The 19,819-nt window shown below is 44.8% G+C and overlaps 1 protein-coding gene across 2 annotated transcripts in view; it reads left to right on the forward strand.

The window, feature by feature from the left end:
- The window catches only part of TLL2 (tolloid like 2), an 83,131-nt gene that overhangs the window by 37,420 nt on the left and 25,892 nt on the right, over positions 1 to 19,819 (forward strand). For both annotated transcript variants that reach the window (XM_054276731.1, XM_054276732.1), the window contains 6 exons: positions 8,211 to 8,282; positions 10,769 to 10,939; positions 11,727 to 11,844; positions 12,255 to 12,433; positions 12,721 to 12,826; positions 17,730 to 17,854. In XM_054276731.1, the coding sequence (XP_054132706.1) occupies positions 8,211 to 8,282; positions 10,769 to 10,939; positions 11,727 to 11,844; positions 12,255 to 12,433; positions 12,721 to 12,826; positions 17,730 to 17,854 (771 nt within the window). The remainder of the gene's footprint in view (positions 1 to 8,210; positions 8,283 to 10,768; positions 10,940 to 11,726; positions 11,845 to 12,254; positions 12,434 to 12,720; positions 12,827 to 17,729; positions 17,855 to 19,819) is intronic.

Here is a 19,819-nt window from a genome sequence, read left to right on the forward strand (position 1 = left end):
TTCAAACACTGCCACTTACTCATTCTTAGTGGAAACTTCAGTTGTGCTTATCTTGTGAGTCACAATTCATATGCTTCTTTCAGAAATCATCCAGGAAGGCAAGTAACTCAGTATCACTCTTGTCAAATGCTTCACTTCAGAAATTAAATAGCATGAATTTTGTTAATGAGCAATTAACATTATTTAAGCACTCAAAAACATCTGCAGAAGCTATCCATTGATGCTGTGGATGAAGCTGCTTCCAAACAGTGTTTCTGTAGTTTTTTCCTGTTGAGTGTGGTGCCACCATGAGCTCTTGGCAGGGCTGCAGCTCTGGCATGGCTGCTGCAGTGCTCCTGCACAGATGATGCCAAATCCCTGCTGCTCCATGCTTAGCTATGCCAGGTTTTGGCTCCCAGCCCCACTACTTTCCTCATCTCAAAGGTCTCTTGGGCACATCTAAAGCACCTGGAAGTTGGTACTGGTTGGCACAATTAACCCTTTCAGGAGCTGGGATAATCACAGTGTAGGAACATTTATAACATCTGATTTCTGTTTGCAACTGTCGTGCTCTTGATCGCTCTTAATTAAATTTTCTTTTGCTCTCATCTACAGCTGGTGTATCACATTTGGAGGCTGTTGCTTTTTCTGATGCCAGAAGAGTCTGAATGGTCTTTTGTATTTGAGTGGACGTTATTAAATAGTTTTATATTAATTAACTGTGATGAAGGGAGCACATGGGCGAATGTACTTGAGGAGATCAGTTTATCCATATGGAAATTACATTGAAAGTTAAATCCATTACCCTAATTGTAAAATTCGACAGTGCTTAGCCAATAACTGTGTCATTGACTAAATCATGCATTTGTGCTTCAGAGCTGGGCAAATGCCTAATTTCCTTGAATGTTTGCTCAAATGAAAAATTGTATTTGCCTCAATTGCATAAACTGCCTCATCATTTCTGAGAGTGTTTTAGGCAAATGAGTTTGGGGGCAGAGCCAGTCCATGAAAGAGTGGGGTCTAATAAGCTCTGAGTGCAGTCATTGCAGGATGATGACTCTGAAAGACTGGCTGGGCTGTCTTGACTCTCAGGCTCTCTACTTTCAAACAGGAATCTGTGTCCACAAAATAAAAGTTGCTTATATTGGTCAGAAAGATGCCTGCAAGGTCCAGGGAACAATCAATTGCCAAAATGGCTTGTTGGACAATAGCAAGCAACAAATAAATTAGAAGTTGTAAACTGCTCGTGGTTGATTCTGAACAGAAAGGGGTTACATTTGTGGAATAAATGTGTTCACTTTGAGCCACTTGTTCAGGCTTAATTTGGAGACAAGGCTGATGCTTGTAGCTGCAGTGGACAAAACCCCTTTGCTGCAGCTCCCCTTTTCAAATGGTGAGGACAAAGTATTTATTCAGCTGTCAAGTGGGGAAAGAAAGCAAATTAGTTTTAGGCTGGAACACTGGACTGTGTTTGCTGTTGTGTTTCTGAGGCCAGATGGTGACTTGGACAGCCCCAGGGAGTGGGTAACAAGTTTCTCCAGGGCAAAGATCAGAAGCAAAAGGAAATATTCAGATTATGTTGCAATTCCACTTCCTAGAGAGGAAAAGGGAGTGTGAGATGCATCAGGCTGTGTTAGGGAGGGGATTAGCCACTCCTTTTCTTCGGTTGTTGTTGTTGCTGAATCCTGGAGTCAGTTTGTGGTGGGTGGGTTTGACACCCCACTCCCCCTGCGAAGCACAGCTGGCCCTGGGAGGGACAGGGCAGCTCCCCCAGCACCCATGGGGCAGGGAGGAAAGGGAAAGGGCCTCAGTCCTCAATTCCCCCACAGCTCTTCCAATGACAGCAAGGGATTTGGGCACCTCTTCCACCAGGGAGGCAGGGAGACCTTGTGGAAGGAGATGGTCTGAGGTTACCTAAGAGTGGCTACATTTGGATTGTGCTCCCAGAGTGTTAAGTCCCACTTGTCTGGCTGCAGTGCTGGCTCCTGCCTCAGTTTCCCTGGCTTGGCAGTTGGTTTCAGGTGCTGTTTAAATGGGCTGTGGTGGAGCTGGTAGGTAACAAGCAGATGAAGTGTCTCAGCTCTATGTGCTTAGGCTGTTCAGGCTCCCAGGGCATAAGAAGGTACCAAAAACTCTCCAAGAAGCTTCAGGACTCTGAGTGTCCAAACGTCTAGGCAGGAAGAAAGGTCTCTTTAGTGGCACAAAACATTCTTCATGGAAAGAGTTTTAATTCCATTCAAACATAATTTAGCTTGCCATGTAAGTGCTTTCATTTTGAGTGAATTTTTATTCAGCATAAACAAGGTGGGGGGAAAACAAGGGGATTAGGAAGGTTGAAGGGAAGGAGTGGCCTGGCTGGGTTGCTGCGAGCAGCAGGCTCTCCCTGGAGCCCCAGCTGGAGCAGGACAGCACAGGGAATAGTGCATGGCCCTGTCTGGAGCAGCCTGGGCTGCACTGAGGCTGAAGAAATCAGACTCTGCAGGTCAGAAGGAAAGGAATGTCAGCCAAAGGGGGACTGTGAGGTTGGTACTGCCCACTAGAACAGCAATGGGTGAACCCAAGCCAGCTCTTAGAGTTTCCTTATTGCCTACAAGTTCACTTTCCTTCTTCCTTTCTGTTTCCTTCCAAAAGAGAGACAGGGAGGGAAGGTGGGTTTTGTGAATTGAGAGGAATGTAATAGTGAAGCAGACACCTGTTAGGAGTAGATATTGATCCATCAGATTGACAAGAAATCAAGTGCAAGGGGATGGGGACAGTTGGTACTATGCATTACTCAGTTTGTATGCTGGGAGGGGAGAAGTCTTACACCATGTGTGGGGACCTGGCTGCATAACAGAGACACTCACATGGCCAGGATGCTCATGTGCCCACTTCAGTATTTCATTTTCACTTGCCTCAGTAAAAGCACTGTGCTTGCAGGGCTCTTTGTCACTGGAAGAAACCAGTGAGGTGACACAGGTTGTAGGTAACTTTTTTCTTTCTTTTATCTCTCATTTATCTGTCTTTTTACCCTAGGGAGCAGAAGTGATTGTTCCAGCCCACTAGAAAAGACCTCTTTCAGTCTTCAGTCCTTCCTTTTATGCAGAGATTGTTGGTCCCCTTAAGCATTACCTTTCAGTGGGGAGGTTGGGTCAGACTTTCCCCTTTCTTGCCTTTAAAAACTGGATGCATCACAGTATAAAAGCAATGTTGCCACTTCCAGAAGAGCAGGCAGTATCCAGGGAAAATGCAGGGTGTTTGGGAATGGTGCTGCCTGCACTTCTGCTCTGCCTGCCATCCCACTCCAAGTACAGCTGGCCAGCAGAAGATTTTGGTCCGTGAAGTGCTTTGCAGCTGATGTCTGTGGCAGCCCTGGGTTTTCTTAGCTCACTCACCTTCCTCCTCTCGTGAACTTCCCTGTAAGGCCACTGTCCTCCTTCCCTGCACCAGCATTCACAGCTGATGGGGAGATGACACATCTGCCTGTCAAGCCTCTGGACCTTGGGACTCTCCTGAGTTATTGCAGCTAGTCAGCTTACTCTGAATAGGAAAAACAGATTCCTGCAGGGAATTTGGGGCTCAGAATCCTTCCTTTCTTTAATTTCTTTTTCTTTAAGTAAATTGAGGGAGCCTCAGCTATTCCACTGACAGGAAATGCTGAAGGATATATCTCAAATCATTTGCTCAGATCTCCAGGGTACAGGGGTTTATGAAAGGTTTTTGCTATAGACTCTCCACCAGCTCTGGGAAACATCTGTTCTGCATTCTGAATGCATTTTCCCAGCAGAAATTGTTTTAATAAAATCATCACTTTTTTTCTGTGCTTAGAAAACCCAGTGAAATAAAGTTTTTTCCTATGCTAAACAGTTCTTGACCACTGGTTAATGAAGTTAAAAATTGCATGTTTGCATTGTTTGACTTATCCTGTTTTTCCAGGAGCTTCTCTGATGGTCATAATATGACAGAACTGACCAGAACTGAAACTCTAAAGAATGCCTAGTGTTTAATGTTAACTGCACTACTTGGTTTTGTTGGTGCTTCATTCTCTGTTTGAAATCCAGTCTCTAAGCCATGGCATGTGAACAGCCTGTATATTGAGTGAATTGAGTGAAACTATGAAAGCAGGGTGTTCTAACATATAAGGTAGGGGAGATGAAATAATTAATAATTTTTCAAAAGTATTTTTTTTATCACTGTGTTGTATCTCAGCTCTGAAATGGCCTTTTCTCCACAGTAAGATGTATTAGAAAAAGTCTTGATGTGGTTCGATTCACCTGAGAGCAAATAATTATGTGCACAGCTCTTCTAAATCAGAAAAATTGGAAAATCTGTCAAAGTCCTCAGTGCTCACTGTGGGCTCCTTTGTCCTCAGCAGAGGTGATGAGCATATGGGTGGTAGCTCTCTTCAAAGTTCAGCTGTGGAACCCTTTCCCTGTGTGGACAGCAACCAGGAAAGGGCAAAGAAAACTCTGTGAACATGAAAAGATTCTTCATTGGTCTGGAGAGGAAAAAGTATCCTGGCTTGGACGTGTTCTGACACAGGTTTTGATTGTAATGGCAACTTTTACAATTTGGAAAAAAGATGGTGTTGCAATCTTCATACCATCCAATTTCCTGTGTAAGAACATTCTGTGTTCTCAGACTGCAATTTTTCAGACAACTACAATTCCTATTGTCACTTGTTGGGTTTTAGACTAACGTTATAGATAGGCATAATTTGAAAATGAAATTTGACTCAGGGTTGACTGATGTTTCTCCCCTGCTTTCAGTTGGGTAACTCATCTTGCCTCAGAGTAGCATTTTCCAATGCAAGCTAGAAGACAGATGATGCTAAAATGTTTTGGAAGTCAGCGGCCCCTCAAGCAGCTTTGAGATCTTAAATGGGCCCAATAGGAGGGTGGTAGGTATTTCTGGGCCAATTATATGCAGGCTGCTTCACTGCTTTGCCTGGCTTTCCTCTTCCTTTTTCAGACAAGAAGCCCTTCATGGTCCATAAACAAGTGGAAGAAGCACAGAAGCTTTAGTTGACCAGAGATCTGATTGTCCCCTTTTTGGTGATTCATACTACCTGGGCTTAACCAAAAAAAGCCAAACCAGAACATGCACAGCAATAAATGCCTTCAATCCTAAATTGCATCTTGTAGAAGGCACATTTTCAGGTCTGATATATTGCTACTTTTCCAAGTCCCGCCCTCTCTTACTGGAAGTGAGGGTTCTGAATGGAATCTGTTCCCTGCTCTTCCTTCAGGCTGCACATCTTTGCCTGTGCTAGTGGTGCAAGGGAACTACCAACATCATAGCTTTGCTGGCATGCTCTGTGCACTCTCTCTTAATATGTTGTCCTTTATTTTGGTTTCAGCTGAACAACTTGGACTTCATTTAACAAAATTGGATTTTCATTTTCCTCTCCTGGGAGAGTGAGAGAAACTGCTTTCTTCACAGCAGTGCCCCAGCCTGCTGCTTTCTGCTTCACTGGACCCTTACTTACCAGCTCAGGCTGCTTCTAGCTCCTGAAAACAATTTATACACCTGTTCTTCAGCCATGCTTGCAGACATGGTGTGTTTATCTCAGATTTGTGGTTCATTCAAGCTACTGGACATTTCCTTCAGTTAGCCAAGCTCCCTTGGCAGTGCTGGTCTGTGAGAAACACAAAAGCAAGTTGTTGTACAAGTGCACTGTAGGTAGAAGGTAGAATATTCCCCAGCCTGGGTAGAGAATCTCTTCTGTGTCTCTGCCAGGTCATGCACAAAAGTAAGTTGCCTGGTGAGGGACTCCAGCAGTGTTCTGCTGGGGTTGCACCTGTTAAATAGGACAAATTGTTAGAAAGAATTGAATTACAAAAACGTGGAGGTTAAGAGGGTTTAGGAGATCTAGTACAGCTCTGTGCATGGAGACATGACCCAACAAATTCTGTATTTTCAACTGATTGTGGGAGAAGCATACAAAACTCAAGCTGAAGAAGGATGGGTGCTGGTCTAGCCCAGCAGTGGGTGGAAAGTAGTGAGGATGAAAATGATCTTGGGAGCTTGTTAACTGCTGGAAATCCATTAAAGTCAATGTCATGTCTTTGTGGGATACCCAGCCTGCTTTTATTGGCTTTCTACAGAGCACAATGTCAAACTGGAAATCTCCCTTCTCCTCTTCAGTGCTTCCAGTGATAATGGGCTTCAGTACATACCTGGGCATTTCGTGCTCTGGAGCAGTAACACTGGAATATGTTCTGCTTCTGGCTGTGACAGAGTAGTCTGACAGAGAGGTACCACTTCAGGAATGTGTTGAGGGGACAGCAGGACCTACACATTATCTGCAATCTATGTGCAACTGCCTCCAGATACAAGGTGCATTTCTTGGCTTTCTTATTTATTGTTAATGGCCAGTCACTTCTTCTGGGATTCTACATTAGCCCTCTCTTGGAAAGAATCAGAAGAGGACTAAATGTCTGTCCAGTGACTTTAATTTTTGGGATATCTTTAGGCATCATGGTGATAGGAAATGTCTAAAAACTCAAGTGAATCAGAAGAGGGTCTTCTAAAATGTTCATGTTTGTTTCCAAACACCTTTGTGTGACACAAGGCTGTGGGTGCTTCCTGTGTGTATGAGTGAGATTAGAGTTTGAAAATATCTGGTATATGTGCACCCCCATATCTGGCCTTTGTGCAGCGCTCTCCCTTTTCACGGGCTGCTATAAGACAAAGTATGCAAAGATGTTGTAGATTTCATTGGTCACACTAGTTTATTCAAACCTCCTCTTTGCATAAGAAACCAGGGCCTGTGCTGATCTCTGGGAAAGAATGCGCTCAGGGCTCGGAGCAGCCGCGCGCTCCGGCGGCACCGGCGCGGCAGAGGTCAGCGGCTCGGGCAGCGCACAGGGGCCGGCTCCAGGGGTTGGTGCCATCATTTGCAATTCAATCCCATGCAGCTCCCTCTTAGGAGAACAATTCACTAAATACAGAGTTGTTCTTTTTCCCTAATTCACCATATAATTCACCTCCTAAGTTCAATTAAGAAGCAATCTGTTTGTGACTGGAAGCAAGCTGCATTTATTTAGAAATACAAAATTATCCTTTGCCTCAGCAAAGACTGCATGCCTTAATAATTCTGGTGATGAATGGCTAGTTGGGGTTTCCTTTAAATGGAATGAGATACTGTGTGAAGAATAGCATACTTTGCAGGGGTGGGGGTGGGAGAAGTCCTGGGGATGTAAAACTGAGGAGAGGAACTTTTGTTGAGCTTGGGCTTAAGGAAGTGACGAGGACCGGGCATGAAAGAAAACAAAGGGAAATCTTGGGATGGGACATTGAAGCTGGAAAAGAGTGATAGAGTTCAGAGCAATCCATCTTGTTGAATCAGGCTTGTTCCTGTTCACACATCTAATGGCTTTTGTCCAGCCAAGCTCTGTTAAACTATGGCACTTCCTTTGGGAGACAAACCCTGATTTACTGTGTCTCTTGGACTAGGAAGCTCTAACCTATAGCCAGCTGAAAGGCTGGGTATTTTATTTTCTTCTGAATTGTTTTGTAGCTATCTTTCATCATCATTTTCCTGATACTCACATCGGTTATAGTAGTATAATGTTGGAGATTTGTTACCATCCCCTCAGTCCTTCTCCAAGCTGCCAGAGATATCCCTTTTCCCCCGTCCTTGCCCTGTTGGACAGGCTGGAGAAGGATTTGCTAGAAGCCAGCTCCAGAGCAAAGGAGAGTTTTCCAGCTGGCAAAGCAGGGCTGCTTCAGTGACTGGAAGATGTCCAGCTGTCTTGGAAGTGAGACAAGTGAGACATCCCTCTTAGCAGTGTCCACACTGCATCCAGCAGCACTGTATGACCAACAGTGTATTCTTTTCTGCATGTGGTGGTTCACCATGCTCTTTATGCTTTATCTTGCCACCAAGACTACAGAAACTTGCTCTTGCAATACCTCTACAGAGATCAGCTCGTTCAGCTCCTGCTCTCATTAAATCTCCATGAAATTAGCCTTCCCTAGAAGAGACTTTCTGCTTGTTCAGCATATGGAGAAACTTAGGCATGGTATAGTAATGAGTTGCAAAGTGTCACTGTAAGCTAGGAACAAATCTGGGAAAAGTGCCTACCTCTATCAAGGGTTTAGCCCCTGCTCCCTGAACAGGGAAGGCAGACAGTTTCTGTGGCCAGCAGACCCCCAGCTGGCATTACTGATAGCTGCTGTCCTTTCCACATCAGAGCTCTGCCAGCCAGCTCACCAGAGATGAGTCTCTGCTCTTTTTTCCTTTGCAGGAGGCCTGGGAGAAGAGGTGTCAAATGAAAATGCCACTTCAACTGACCACAGTGACAAAGCAGTTAAAAAGGGTAATGTGGTACCCCACCCAGACCTTTGGGTATCTTTTATTTACTTTTTTTACCCTCTGTAAAAACATATTTTGTACTATTTTGTACATGTGTGTGCCTCCATGCCTGGGAGATCAGCCCTGCCCAGGCATTCTTTGCTGTTGGTGAACTCTCTGAAGGGGTGGGTTTGCCTTGTATAATGTGGTGGGTTGACCCCAGCCAGAAGCCAAGCACCCAGTCACTATTCCCCTCCTCCAGCAGGAGAGGTGAGAAAGCAGGGAAAACAAGAGTGAGAAAACCCATTGGTTGAGATAAAGATAATTTAATAAGTGAATGAAAGGGGAAAAATAACCAAAGTGATACAGAGGCAACAGCTCACTCTTACCCACAAGCAGGCCCTGCTAGAAGAATGCGTCAGGCCTCTCCAGGGAGGAGAATTTAATAAATTTCAGTTGTTAAAGGCAGAAAAGTACCTACTAAGGAGCAGTCAAGAGCTGTTGGTGAGGAGAACTTGCCCAAGAGTGTGTTGCTGGCAAGGAATGGAAGCGTTGATGCACAGAAGTGTGGACCCAGAATCCCCTGTGCGGAGCTGCTGCTGCACCAGGCACAGGAGAGCCCAGGGCAGACACCTCCTCCCTTGGGGTTACTATCAGGAGCTGCCCATGTGCAAATCCACAGAGATTTTGGGCAGGCACAGGAGCAGTTTGTGGATAGAAGACAAGACTACTTCTATCCTGAGACCCTGTCACTTCTTCTAGCTGTGGCCATTTCAATGCCAATGTTTGTGCTGGTGCCTGGTACCAGCAGTACCAGGTGTAGGCAGGAGTTCTTTTTTGGGAGAACCCCCAACCTCAGAGCATCTGCCTTCCAGGATCCAGCAGCTGGCCTGGGGATGGAGCAGCTTCTGAAATGGCAGGAAGGTGCTTAGGAGTGAGAGGAACAAAAGGCAAATTCCCGTTTTTGTCCTGCAGCTCAGAGCAAGGTCTTCAGCAGGAAGGGCTTGACCTGGTGAAGCAGGAGGGAGGGTTTAAAGTTCATTCTTTTCATTCCCTTACACTGCCTGGATTTCCTTCCCATTGTATTGATCCCCTCAGCCTTGACAGTAGTGGTTTGCTTACTGGTGCTTCAGCTGGAGGGATGAATAGGGGAAGAGGCTCTCAGCAGCCCCCCTGGTCACTAGAGGAAGGTCTTAGCAGGACCTGTGCTTTTTAATAACCCAGCAGCCCATGTCTCTGACTTGGAAAGCAAAGCTGTGGCCAGTCTTGCTGATTTACATACAAATTGCCATCCTTGGGCTGCACAGAAGTGTGCTGTGAGCCTCTGTCAGTGGTGCTGCTCCTCAGAGTGACAAAGATGTTCACCTTGGAGTGACCCTTGAGGCCGGCACTCGCTGAAGGCATAGCAACCCCTGTACTCTGTTATTCCTTTGCCCTAGTCCAGCTGATGAGTTGGCGGAGCAGCACAGGGAGCTTATCTAAGCAGTGGTGTCTGCGCACAGAGGCTTGTAAAGCTCAGCTGGGCTGTGGCTGCTTTGAGGGTTTGAGTTGCCCGTGGCACCTCAATTAGGGGGTGAACAACCAGGAAGCTTTGAGTAAAGGATTTTTTGAGTAAAGGTGCCAGCACATTAAAAGTGCAACTCGTGTAGGCATAACCATTAAAAGTGCAACTTGTGTAGGCATAACCAGTATCTGAGCAGATACTGAGCAGCAGCACAAATGCAGGGCAAGGGATAGGGTCTGCCTAGAAGCCTGTGTGAATCTGATTGCAGATTTCAAGGTCAGTGCTGAACACCACACAGGCAGGGCTCCTGTACCCTTTGTAACAAGAAATGTGTTGTGCTTTCCCTTTTGTATTTTTGCTCCTTTTCATTAAAATGAAGAGATTCAGCATGGATGGAGATCTGCACTTCTGTTTTTCCCATCCTGAGCATCCTCCTCCAACAGAGACTGTCCCATCTTTATAGATTTCCAAACCACCCAAGACCTGGTATGTGAAACCAAAGTAATACTTTTCAGTACAGATTTCAGAGTTAGGAGTCTGTCACCTTATTCCAAGCCAGCTCAAATGAGTAGTTGTTGCTGTGAAGCTGTTCATAATAGAACAAACTATTCTCTGCAGATGAGTGGATAGATAGGGCAAGTTGAGAATATACAGTGACATCTAAGCTTGATTTCCACCTTCTGTTCCCCTTGAGTAGTGTCCCCATCTGTGAAGTTGCTGTTGCAGAGAAGGAGTGGCTAGAGACAGGGAAGGATGTGCTTTGACACCCTAATGGGAGAACAGCTTTGGCATGGTGCATATGGAGGCTCCAAAACAAGAAGGGAGTTTTCTATAGATTAGCAGTCTCAAAGTCCCAAAAAAATCACCGGCAAATCAAGTTACGAATTCCGTTTTGGTTTAACACCTTGCTTTTTCTTTTTATCTTTTTCTGAAGCTCCAGGGTATTGCCTGAGGGCTGCAGGTGGAACTAAAGAGGATTTAAACAGTGTTGCCACTCTGTGTTGCAGACGGCAGGCAGAGCAGGACGCTTGCAGGGAGCCCCAGGAGGAAGGAGCGCACGGATGAGCCCGGGATGGATGCACGCCCCTCTGCCAGAGTGCGCAGGGCAACCACGGCCCGGGCTGAGAGGATCTGGCCTGGGGGCGTCATCCCCTATGTCATTGGAGGAAATTTCACCGGTCAGTGGTGAAAGCACTGCTTTCTCTTTGCCATGGGTCTGTGTGTCAAACTGTGCAGGAAATCTCTGGAGCAGAGTTATCCCACAGACTCGGGTCCTTGGGAATCTGTCTGCTGAGGTAGGGTGGGAATGATTGCACGAGGAGTTGTGCACTGTGGAAGCCTGAAGCTGAGGTGTGCCCTGAGATGGTTCTTCTCTTGGAGTCCAAGAAATACTTGAGTGACTGAGTCACTTTTCTTCAGAGGCCAGCACCTGTGAGCTGTGCTTGCCCCCTGTTTTTCCAGAAGAGCATTCTCTCTGTGTTGGAAGAGCAGGAGCAGAAGTACTCTGGGGTCCTGACAATAACTTTGCCTTAGTTTTGAGGAGCATCTGTAGCACTCATGAGATTCCTGGGTCTTGAAGGATGGGCATGATCATTAATTCATGTCATGAGAGCAAATTTGGCACATCACTTGTGTGGTGTTCAGATCAGACCACCTGGCAGCTCTGCCAGAATGGCCTGTACCTAGAAAGGTGACATGTTTTATATTCACAAATATTGATGTACTTAATCTGTAAAGTTTTCTACCTATTTAATTAGAGCAGTAAATTCATCAGATATAAGGAGAGAAAAGATGATACAGGAAGGTAATGCTATAGCTGGAAGTTGGCCCCAGGGTCCAAGAGGTGTCTACAGTATAAGGTTGGCTGTTTGAAAGGTTGACTGCTCCCATATCCAGATGAAATCCATTAGAGATTTTCCTGAAAGCCTGGCCTTTACTGTTTTCTCCTCTTGGTTTCCTTTCCAGGAACTCAGAGAGCTATCTTTAAGCAAGCAATGAGGCACTGGGAGAAGCACACTTGTGTGACCTTTGTGGAGAGGACTGATGAAGAGAGCTTCATTGTGTTCACATACAGAACGTGTGGGTAAGTGATGCACACATTCCCTGCAGCTCTCTATTGCAAACAGCACTTTCAGTCACACCTGGCTTTGTAAGTCTGGCCCAGAAAACACCAATGGCTAGTGTGGAAATCTATCTGTCATAGAGATGCAGCTGGTCACTTTCAGTGAGGATTGCTAGGATCATTTAGTATTTGCTCAGAAGGTGCTAAGCCTTTCTGGATTCTTTTTTCCTGAGATAACACTTCAGTGTACATGTGCTTGTTTATAGATACACACTTTTTTCTTTGTTTTCTTTGTACTTACGTGTAAGTACATATAGTGTATGCAACTGGTGGCCTGTCCTGAACCCTGCCAGATGCCATGCTCGGTTCCTGTGTTTTAGAGTTCCTCAAGTCACTGATGTGCTGATGGGTTTGTGGGTTTTCTTTTCCAGGTGTTGTTCCTACGTGGGTCGCCGAGGTGGGGGCCCTCAGGCAATCTCCATTGGAAAGAACTGTGACAAGTTTGGTATCGTGGCTCATGAGCTGGGTCATGTGGTGGGTTTCTGGCACGAGCACACACGGCCTGACAGGGACCAGCATGTCACTATCATCAGAGAGAACATACAGCAAGGTAAAATCATGCTTCAGGTCATTTCACCTGGCTTTTGGCTGGGTAGAAACCTTGCTTGCTACACTTGTGGAAAATGCTGATGGTCTGAAGGTTGGGATAGAGAAGAAGAAATATTGCTGTGGAGAAAGGGTAAAAATAGCTGTATGAATAGAAATTTTGGATGTCCAGCTGGAGCTGTTGAAACAGAGGAGCATATCCATTTCATTCTAGGCTCCCACAGGTAAAAGTTGGTTTTTTTTATTCTCTAAGAATGATTTGCTTCTTTTCCTTTTTGTTTGTCCTCACAGGTCAGGAGTACAACTTTTTAAAGATGGAAGCTGGGGAAGTGAACTCACTTGGAGAGACCTATGACTTTGACAGCATCATGCACTATGCTAGGAACACGTTCTCCAGGTGATAATTCAAGGTTCCATGTCCTTAGGAACATTTTTGGTAGTTGCGGTTGACTCTGTGGGATATGTAGAGCCTAGAAGGAGACCTCTGATCTATTGCTGCATTGCAAGGCTTGAAAAATGTTTGAAGAAACAAGGTGGGTGTAGTATGGTGGACTCCTGTTTTCCCCTTTCCACTGCATTTACTCAGTAATAGTCCTGGTAATCTCAGAGTTTCCAAAGCCTTGCTGACATTCTTTGCAGCCTTCCCAGGCAGCACACATGTGTCTGTGTGCATATCTGCCCATGTGCACGTTGGGTCATACTAGAACAAGCTTTGAATCTCTTGGTTGCCCAGCTTATGCTTTGGAGTCACAATACAGCCATGAGAATCTCTAGTGGTTGTGTTGAGGGAGAGTTGAACTCTAGATCATGATCTTTAATTGCTTGGGTGGTTTTTTTACCCATTTGTGCATGAGCTTTCACTCATGGCCTCTGCAGCTGTGTGGTTCTGTGTGACTGGGTTTTTTCATGGAGGAGTTATCAGTCCTTCCCCAACTAATGCCAGTTTCTGCGCAGGCTGTTTGCCCTTGACTCCCATCTCATACCTCCAGATGGAGCCCATTTTCTGATCAGACTGCTCCACTGGATGGAGAGGTGATATAAACACAGTTATGTCCTGTGTTTGGAATGAGAGTTACTGGATGACCAGATTCATTTTGCTGCATTGTGCTCCATGAATCCTACTATTGCTCTTTCCCAAGAGCTTTCTGTCACTACATACTGTGAGTAAAGGGGTTGGAAGGTACAGTGGAAGTATTCACACTCTTGGAAAAATTTTGTTGCAAAAATTAAAATGTCTTTGTGACTTTTTACATTTTCTTACTCCCCTGTTGTATTGAAGGGCCAAGCCTGTTGGTTTGTGCTTTTCTTTTGACAACTTCACACTAACCAGTGGAAAATTGCTGAAATGCTGCTTGTTGTGGCAGGAGGAGATGGTGCCTGAGCAAGGGTGTTTTGCAGACTTTGCAGATTTCTTTGCATTAGATATCCAAGGCAAACAATTTTTCTTCCCTTGAAGCATCTGCTGGACCCTCCTAGCATTTGCTAAACTCTTAATGGTTTGAATTGTCTTGCACAAAAGCAGGATTAAGTTATTACTGCCATTTATATTGTGGATGCCTTTGAGTCTGTGTCTCTTGAAAACTAGGGTCCTTCAGAGCACTGCTGGGCCAAAATGGGTAAAAATGGCAAGAGTCCTGCTAGATTTAAATTGGTGCTTGATAGGATTTTTAAGTCTGTTTTCTTTAAGCTCTTTGTCTCTGTGACCCACCCTTACCCCAGTTGCAGTCTTTGTGCAGTAATTGAACTGAGCACTGAGTGCTCTGGTAGGCTGATTGTGCTCTCAGCACAAATAAGCAGGGCTGGAATTGGCTTTTACTTTGCCAGGACTTGTCTTGACACCTGCTCCCCTAAGGGAGCAGTGCATTGGCCAGCCAGAGAGACTGGTGGGTGTATGCACCTGACCTTCCCACCTCACTGAGGTTTGCTGGCCAATTGCAACCCAATTGGTCCATGAAGGTTTTAAGTTCCAGCAGGTTTCATTAAGATCAGTGGCTAGGAAAGGGAGAGAGTTCCTGCTTGGGGCCTGCAAGGGAAGGGCTGCATTGAGTGTGTTAATGCAGTAGCAGACACCAAAAGTCGACATAAGATGGTGTGAGCACCTGACCAGTGGAGATGGGATGTGTGAGTGAGCAGGGGAAGGACACACAGCCATGTCTGTGACTTACTCTCTTGTGGCAATTCTTACCTGGCACTTAGTACAACCTTGTTTTTAACTTTTAAAAGTCAGTATTGATGATAGTAAATCATATGGTGCTTGCCATAGTCAAATGCTGCTATAAATCCTGGGCCCTTTTTATTCTAAACTTTTTACCTGGGACAGAAAGGTATAGCCTTTCTGAGATTTGATGAGGCCTAGCAGTTTCCAGTGATACTTTTGAGGATTGATATAAAGTCATCTCTTTGCATTTCATAGCAAAATATGCCTCTCATTTTTGTCTGTTGGTAATAGAAATAGGAGTATGGCACAAGAGGCTGTAATGACATCAGGAACAAATTTTTACCATTGGAACTTCTGTTCTCATCTAGGTCAGAAATTTGCCTGTTGTGCAGAGTGTGGCTGCAGGCTTTTATTTCCTGGTGCATTCCTTACAACACATAGCAGCAATCTAAACTGAATGTTGCTGTATCATGAAACGATTTCTTTTACAGCTGTCAAGACCTAAAAATGGCAACTTAACAAGAGCAAAGTTTAAACCTTTACAAAGCCCTAAGCAAGTAGCTGGTTACCTTAATTCAGTGAGTGGCTTGCTAGTAGACATGACAGCAGAGTCTGGAGTTACAAAACATGACCTCTGCAAAGCGCCCGTTCAAATGAGGGTGTAGGTAGCACTGCCTCCGTGCCCAGGAGGCACATCTTGTGTTTGCAATGCACTGTCCTAATCCTGCACAAGACATACATGGATCCTCCACAGGTTTTACTGCATGAAGAGTCATGCTATCCCTCTTCTGCATGTGGAGATATAAGGTAGCTGCCTGCAGCTGGGTCCTTAACCTGCCTTGAATATCTCCTTCCTTGAGTGCTGCTTAGGCACCTCTATTTGTTACCCTGTCTCCTGGGACGTGAATGTTTAGCATCTGTTGAGATCAATTGATAATTTCATAGCATTGGTCTGGCACTTTGCATGATCAAGGTGCTGTGCAGATGCTACTGACTTGTGTGAGTCTCCTGTCAGACTCTGTTGTTCTTTGCTGGTAGGAATGGTGGGGTGTTTGCTTGGCTTACACTGCATTGGGCAGCTAATGCGTGTTCATCCTGTGCCTGGACAGCAAGAGAATGGGGCATCCAGGATTCATGGGTTCTTCTCCTACCCCTGAGAGGAGAGTTTAGGTATTTTACTCAAGCATGGTGTTAGACTTCTTGAGCTCCTCTGTTTAATGATGTCTGTTTGTTATTTATTAACTTTTGAGTCAAAGTATTTGCACTTTTAGAGACACTCACCAAATGTGCAACTTTACGTACCAAATGTTTCTAAGCAGATGAGGTTTAAGTGGACAGCATGAGACTTCTGGGACTTGTGTGGCTTGGGCCAGACAGATTCTCCTATTCTTGCTTCCTTTGATGGCAAAATGAGAGAAAGTGTACTTACTGCTCTGTAGTTGAGAGTCAGGTTCAACAACGCATGTGAAAGAAGAAAAAATTCAATTGGAGGAAAAGGCAAAACCAAAAATCTTACTGCCTCAGCACAGAGTACAGCCTTCTAGAAGAAAATGTGTTTGGCAGGTAGCAAGGGTAATTTGAAGTTGTGTGGGTTGTTTGTGTTGTGTGAGCAGTACCTGAGGTATATACTACGTGCAGAAAGCTGAGGGCTGTGAGTGCACAGTTGTGAGGGCTGGAATGGGAAAAAGAATCAAAACTTTGCATGTGCAAGTGGTCTTTTTTCTATTAAACTCTGTCATTCTTCCCTGGTTAAGCTTGGAGATCTGCAGAAAGCATTTCAGAGGCCACAGAAGTATGTCCCTGCCAAATGCTGGGTTCTTCTGTGAGCTCCTGAGGAGGCTTGAAAATTTACTGTGAGCAAACTGACCTGTTTCTATGCTTGTGGTGTTTCTGGAATTGGAGGATTTATTTTCAATACATAAACTTAAATAAATTCAGCCCAAGGCATGCAGTTGGCATTTAGAATAACAAACTGAATTAATAAATTGAAATTTGCAGGACTTACCTCAGGTCTTGTAAGTATTGGTTTTGGTGCTGATCAGGAATTTTTCTGCTGTTGAAAAAAACGCCAACATCTCCCATGCAACAGCTGATTCCAGTTTTCAAAACAGATTAAATTCCTTTCCCTCTATTTCTTTCTTCAGTTTGAATATTTACAAAACAATTTCCCCCTTCCCTCCCCACCTCTGAACTAGGCAGCACTAAAATTATTGCTTCTGCCCTGATTTCCCATTGGGCTCTCTGGACAGTTGTATCCTGTCCTTCAGAAAGAGCAGTCTGCCTCACTGAGCTGATGCTGAAGGTAAAGCTCAGTGATAGCTTTGGCATCCCCAAGCCTGTTTGGCATTCAGGGGTGCAGTGAAAGGTTCCTGTGGACTGGACAGCCTGGCTGCAACAGCTTGGATTTTGCCAACCTGGAGTTGAGGTTTCTGATTCCCTCCCTCCTTCCCTACAGTCCTAATGCTCCCTTGGGATCTCTTTTTGTGTGCAAGCTCTTGCTTGGCTACATGGATTGCATTTTGATAGAAGTGAGGCCTGAGCTTAAATCCTTCACTGGACTGAGATCAGAAGTGCAGTGAAGAGCTCCTGAGTGTGAAGCACATGGAAGAAATAGTAGCAAGTGAAAAGAGGTAGAGACAAGTGGAGTTACTAGCTTGGAAACTCATACAGAACAAAGGTAGAGCACATGATCTTTTCCTCTTGTCTGTGGCAGCCACAGACACTGCCAGCCCAACCCCATCTACTACTGGGAAAACTCCCCTTCCTCTGCTTCTTTGGCTTAAACGCCAGATCTGTGCTCCAGCTGAGCCAGATGTGCCATGAACTGTCTGCAGGAATATTTCATTGCTTTTTCTGATTTATGGCAAGGAATGTGATACCTCAAACAGAGGCAGCAGCAATTTTGAGATATCCAAAAGGAATTTGGCTTGGCAGACTTGCTTGTACATTTGGAAGCTGTCTGCTATAGTGAGCAGGCTGTCTTGAGATAGTTAGCAGTTATTAGAAGCTGAACCACTACTGCTTGTTAGCACGGGATATATGGTCAGGGGGATGGGTGTGGGAGGCCTGCCAGCTCTGCTTTCTGTTCACTGTGTCACTTTCCCTCCTTCACTGCTCTGTGTGTCTCTGCTCTTCCCTTCAGAGGGGTTTTCCTCGACACCATCCTTCCCCGTCGAGACGACAACGGGGTGCGGCCTACCATCGGTCAGCGTGTGCGCCTGAGCCAGGGGGACATCGCCCAGGCGAGGAAGCTGTACAAGTGCCCAGGTAAATATGGCCTGGCAGGTGGAGCCTGCTTCACCACAGACACATGGCTTATGTGCAGAGCATTGGAGTTCAAGAGCCCAGCCTTTGAGGAAAGAGACTCGGGAAACACAGGCTATCAAATGCTTTAGGCTGGAGCCGTGGGGGAGAAGAGAACATGTGTAAGATGTGTCTCCTGTTGGTACTTTGCCAGGATTCTTATTGCGTTTAGGGCTTCAGATTGCTCCAGTGTAGGCTCTATTTGTAGGAAATTGAACTGATGTACAAGGCTATGGACAGAGTGGGGACTAGGAGTTAGCAAAATGGTGGAAAGGTGTCTGGTAGACTGAGGCCCTGGAAAGTGGTGGATAGTTGGTGTGCAAATCCACTGTTTTTCTGTATCCAACTACAGGTCAGAAAGTATGAGTCCATAAGGGTCTAGAATGAATTTTGAGGGCTTCGGGGTCTATATGTTTGAAGATTACTGCTTTTATCTTATAGTGGGTGGTATAACTTGTAGGTCTGTTAGTTCTAATTAAATTTTTTTTCTTTTTACCTCATAATTACATTTTTCTTTTTACACTCATCATTATCTCTAAATTGATTTTGGTTGAATAAAATGTTGTTCTTGCAAAATTATCTCATGGATTAGTCTAGGGGTTCATTTGTTTTGCACTATGTTTTTTTGTTGGAGTCAGACTTAATCCAACCAGGCTTTTCATTCCCATAGCTAGAAGAATCAATGACAGATTTAGATTTCTCAAGGCAAGCTGAAAAGCCACTTTGGCCTGAGGTACTAACTAAAAGCTACAAAGCAACTTTCTTTAAAATGAGGACTCTTCTGTGAGTCTCAAGTTTTCCATTTGTGAAGTAGAACTTTTCCTACTTTTTCTTTTTTTCACAAAGCTTTACCAGAGGTTATTGCAGTTCAGAACATATTAGGCAGGAAAATAATTAGAGATTTAAGCCTACTAAACTTCTTTTTTTCAAATACCTGTTGTTCTGCTTTTTTTTTTCCCCTTAAGATTTATACACAAGTTGCATCTTAGGAGAAGAGGTGCAATATATTTAATGACTGTGACATCTTCTTCTGCTATTTGAATCTGTAGCTTGGAAAGTTTTCTTCCTCTGCAAAATACAAAGCAAAGGGGTTCAAAACCAAAGGACTTCATCTGTGTGTTCAAGCAGGGTCTGAATGAGACTTGAGGATGAAGACACTTTGTTCAGCAGGCAAGCTGAGGATTTTAGGGTAAAATGCAGCAACATAATTCAGAAGTTGAGTGGCAGATGGCTTCCCTTTTACAAAGAGAGTCTCCATCTGAGAATACCTAATAATATCTCCCAAAAAAAGTGCTAGTATGGTGGAGGATGAGTTACAGGCATGCACTGGAATCAGTCAGAACAACTGCTGTGTCTGTTGTGAGAAACAGGGCTCTCCAGCTCATTAGACTGGAGCTCATGTGCCTGCTGCACTTAGGGCTCGCTTAGCTTGTCCATTCTAAAACCCTGCTGGTCTAAATTGCTCTTAATTCCTCAAAGCTTATACCTGCTGGGTTAAAGTTAGTGCCAAGCCAGGTGAAATGAAATGAAATTCACTGAAGGAATTTCTGGAAGGCAAGCTCAGTCTGCTACAGAGTAGTTAATGCTAGATTTGCTATGGCTGCACAGTTGAGGATTTGATGACTACAGTGACTACAAAAGCTTTAAAACAGCTCATCCTGCTGTCTAATGCTGTGCTAAAGGAGGCTTGTGTAGCTGTGCTAATTGTGCAGGAATGGTTAAACAGTAAATTGAGAATGGTCCTGCATTATATAATTTTCTCCAGTTCTCTGGCCATTTTCAAAAGGATACAGTGTACCAGTAGCCAGCTGATGAGCTGTAAGTGCCTGTCACCCAACTGCTTCATTTACAAATGAGTTCTGAAGCATTCACCTTACTGCTTTGCTTTTCACCTCTGTTCCTTTCTACCTGCTCAGTTTCTCAGATCCC

The sequence above is a fragment of the Melozone crissalis genome, unplaced genomic scaffold, assembly GCF_028551555.1.
Source record: "Melozone crissalis strain CALT ecotype California unplaced genomic scaffold, PUWL_Pcris_2 ptg000019l_1, whole genome shotgun sequence".
NCBI classification, from domain to species: domain Eukaryota; kingdom Metazoa; phylum Chordata; class Aves; order Passeriformes; family Passerellidae; genus Melozone; species Melozone crissalis.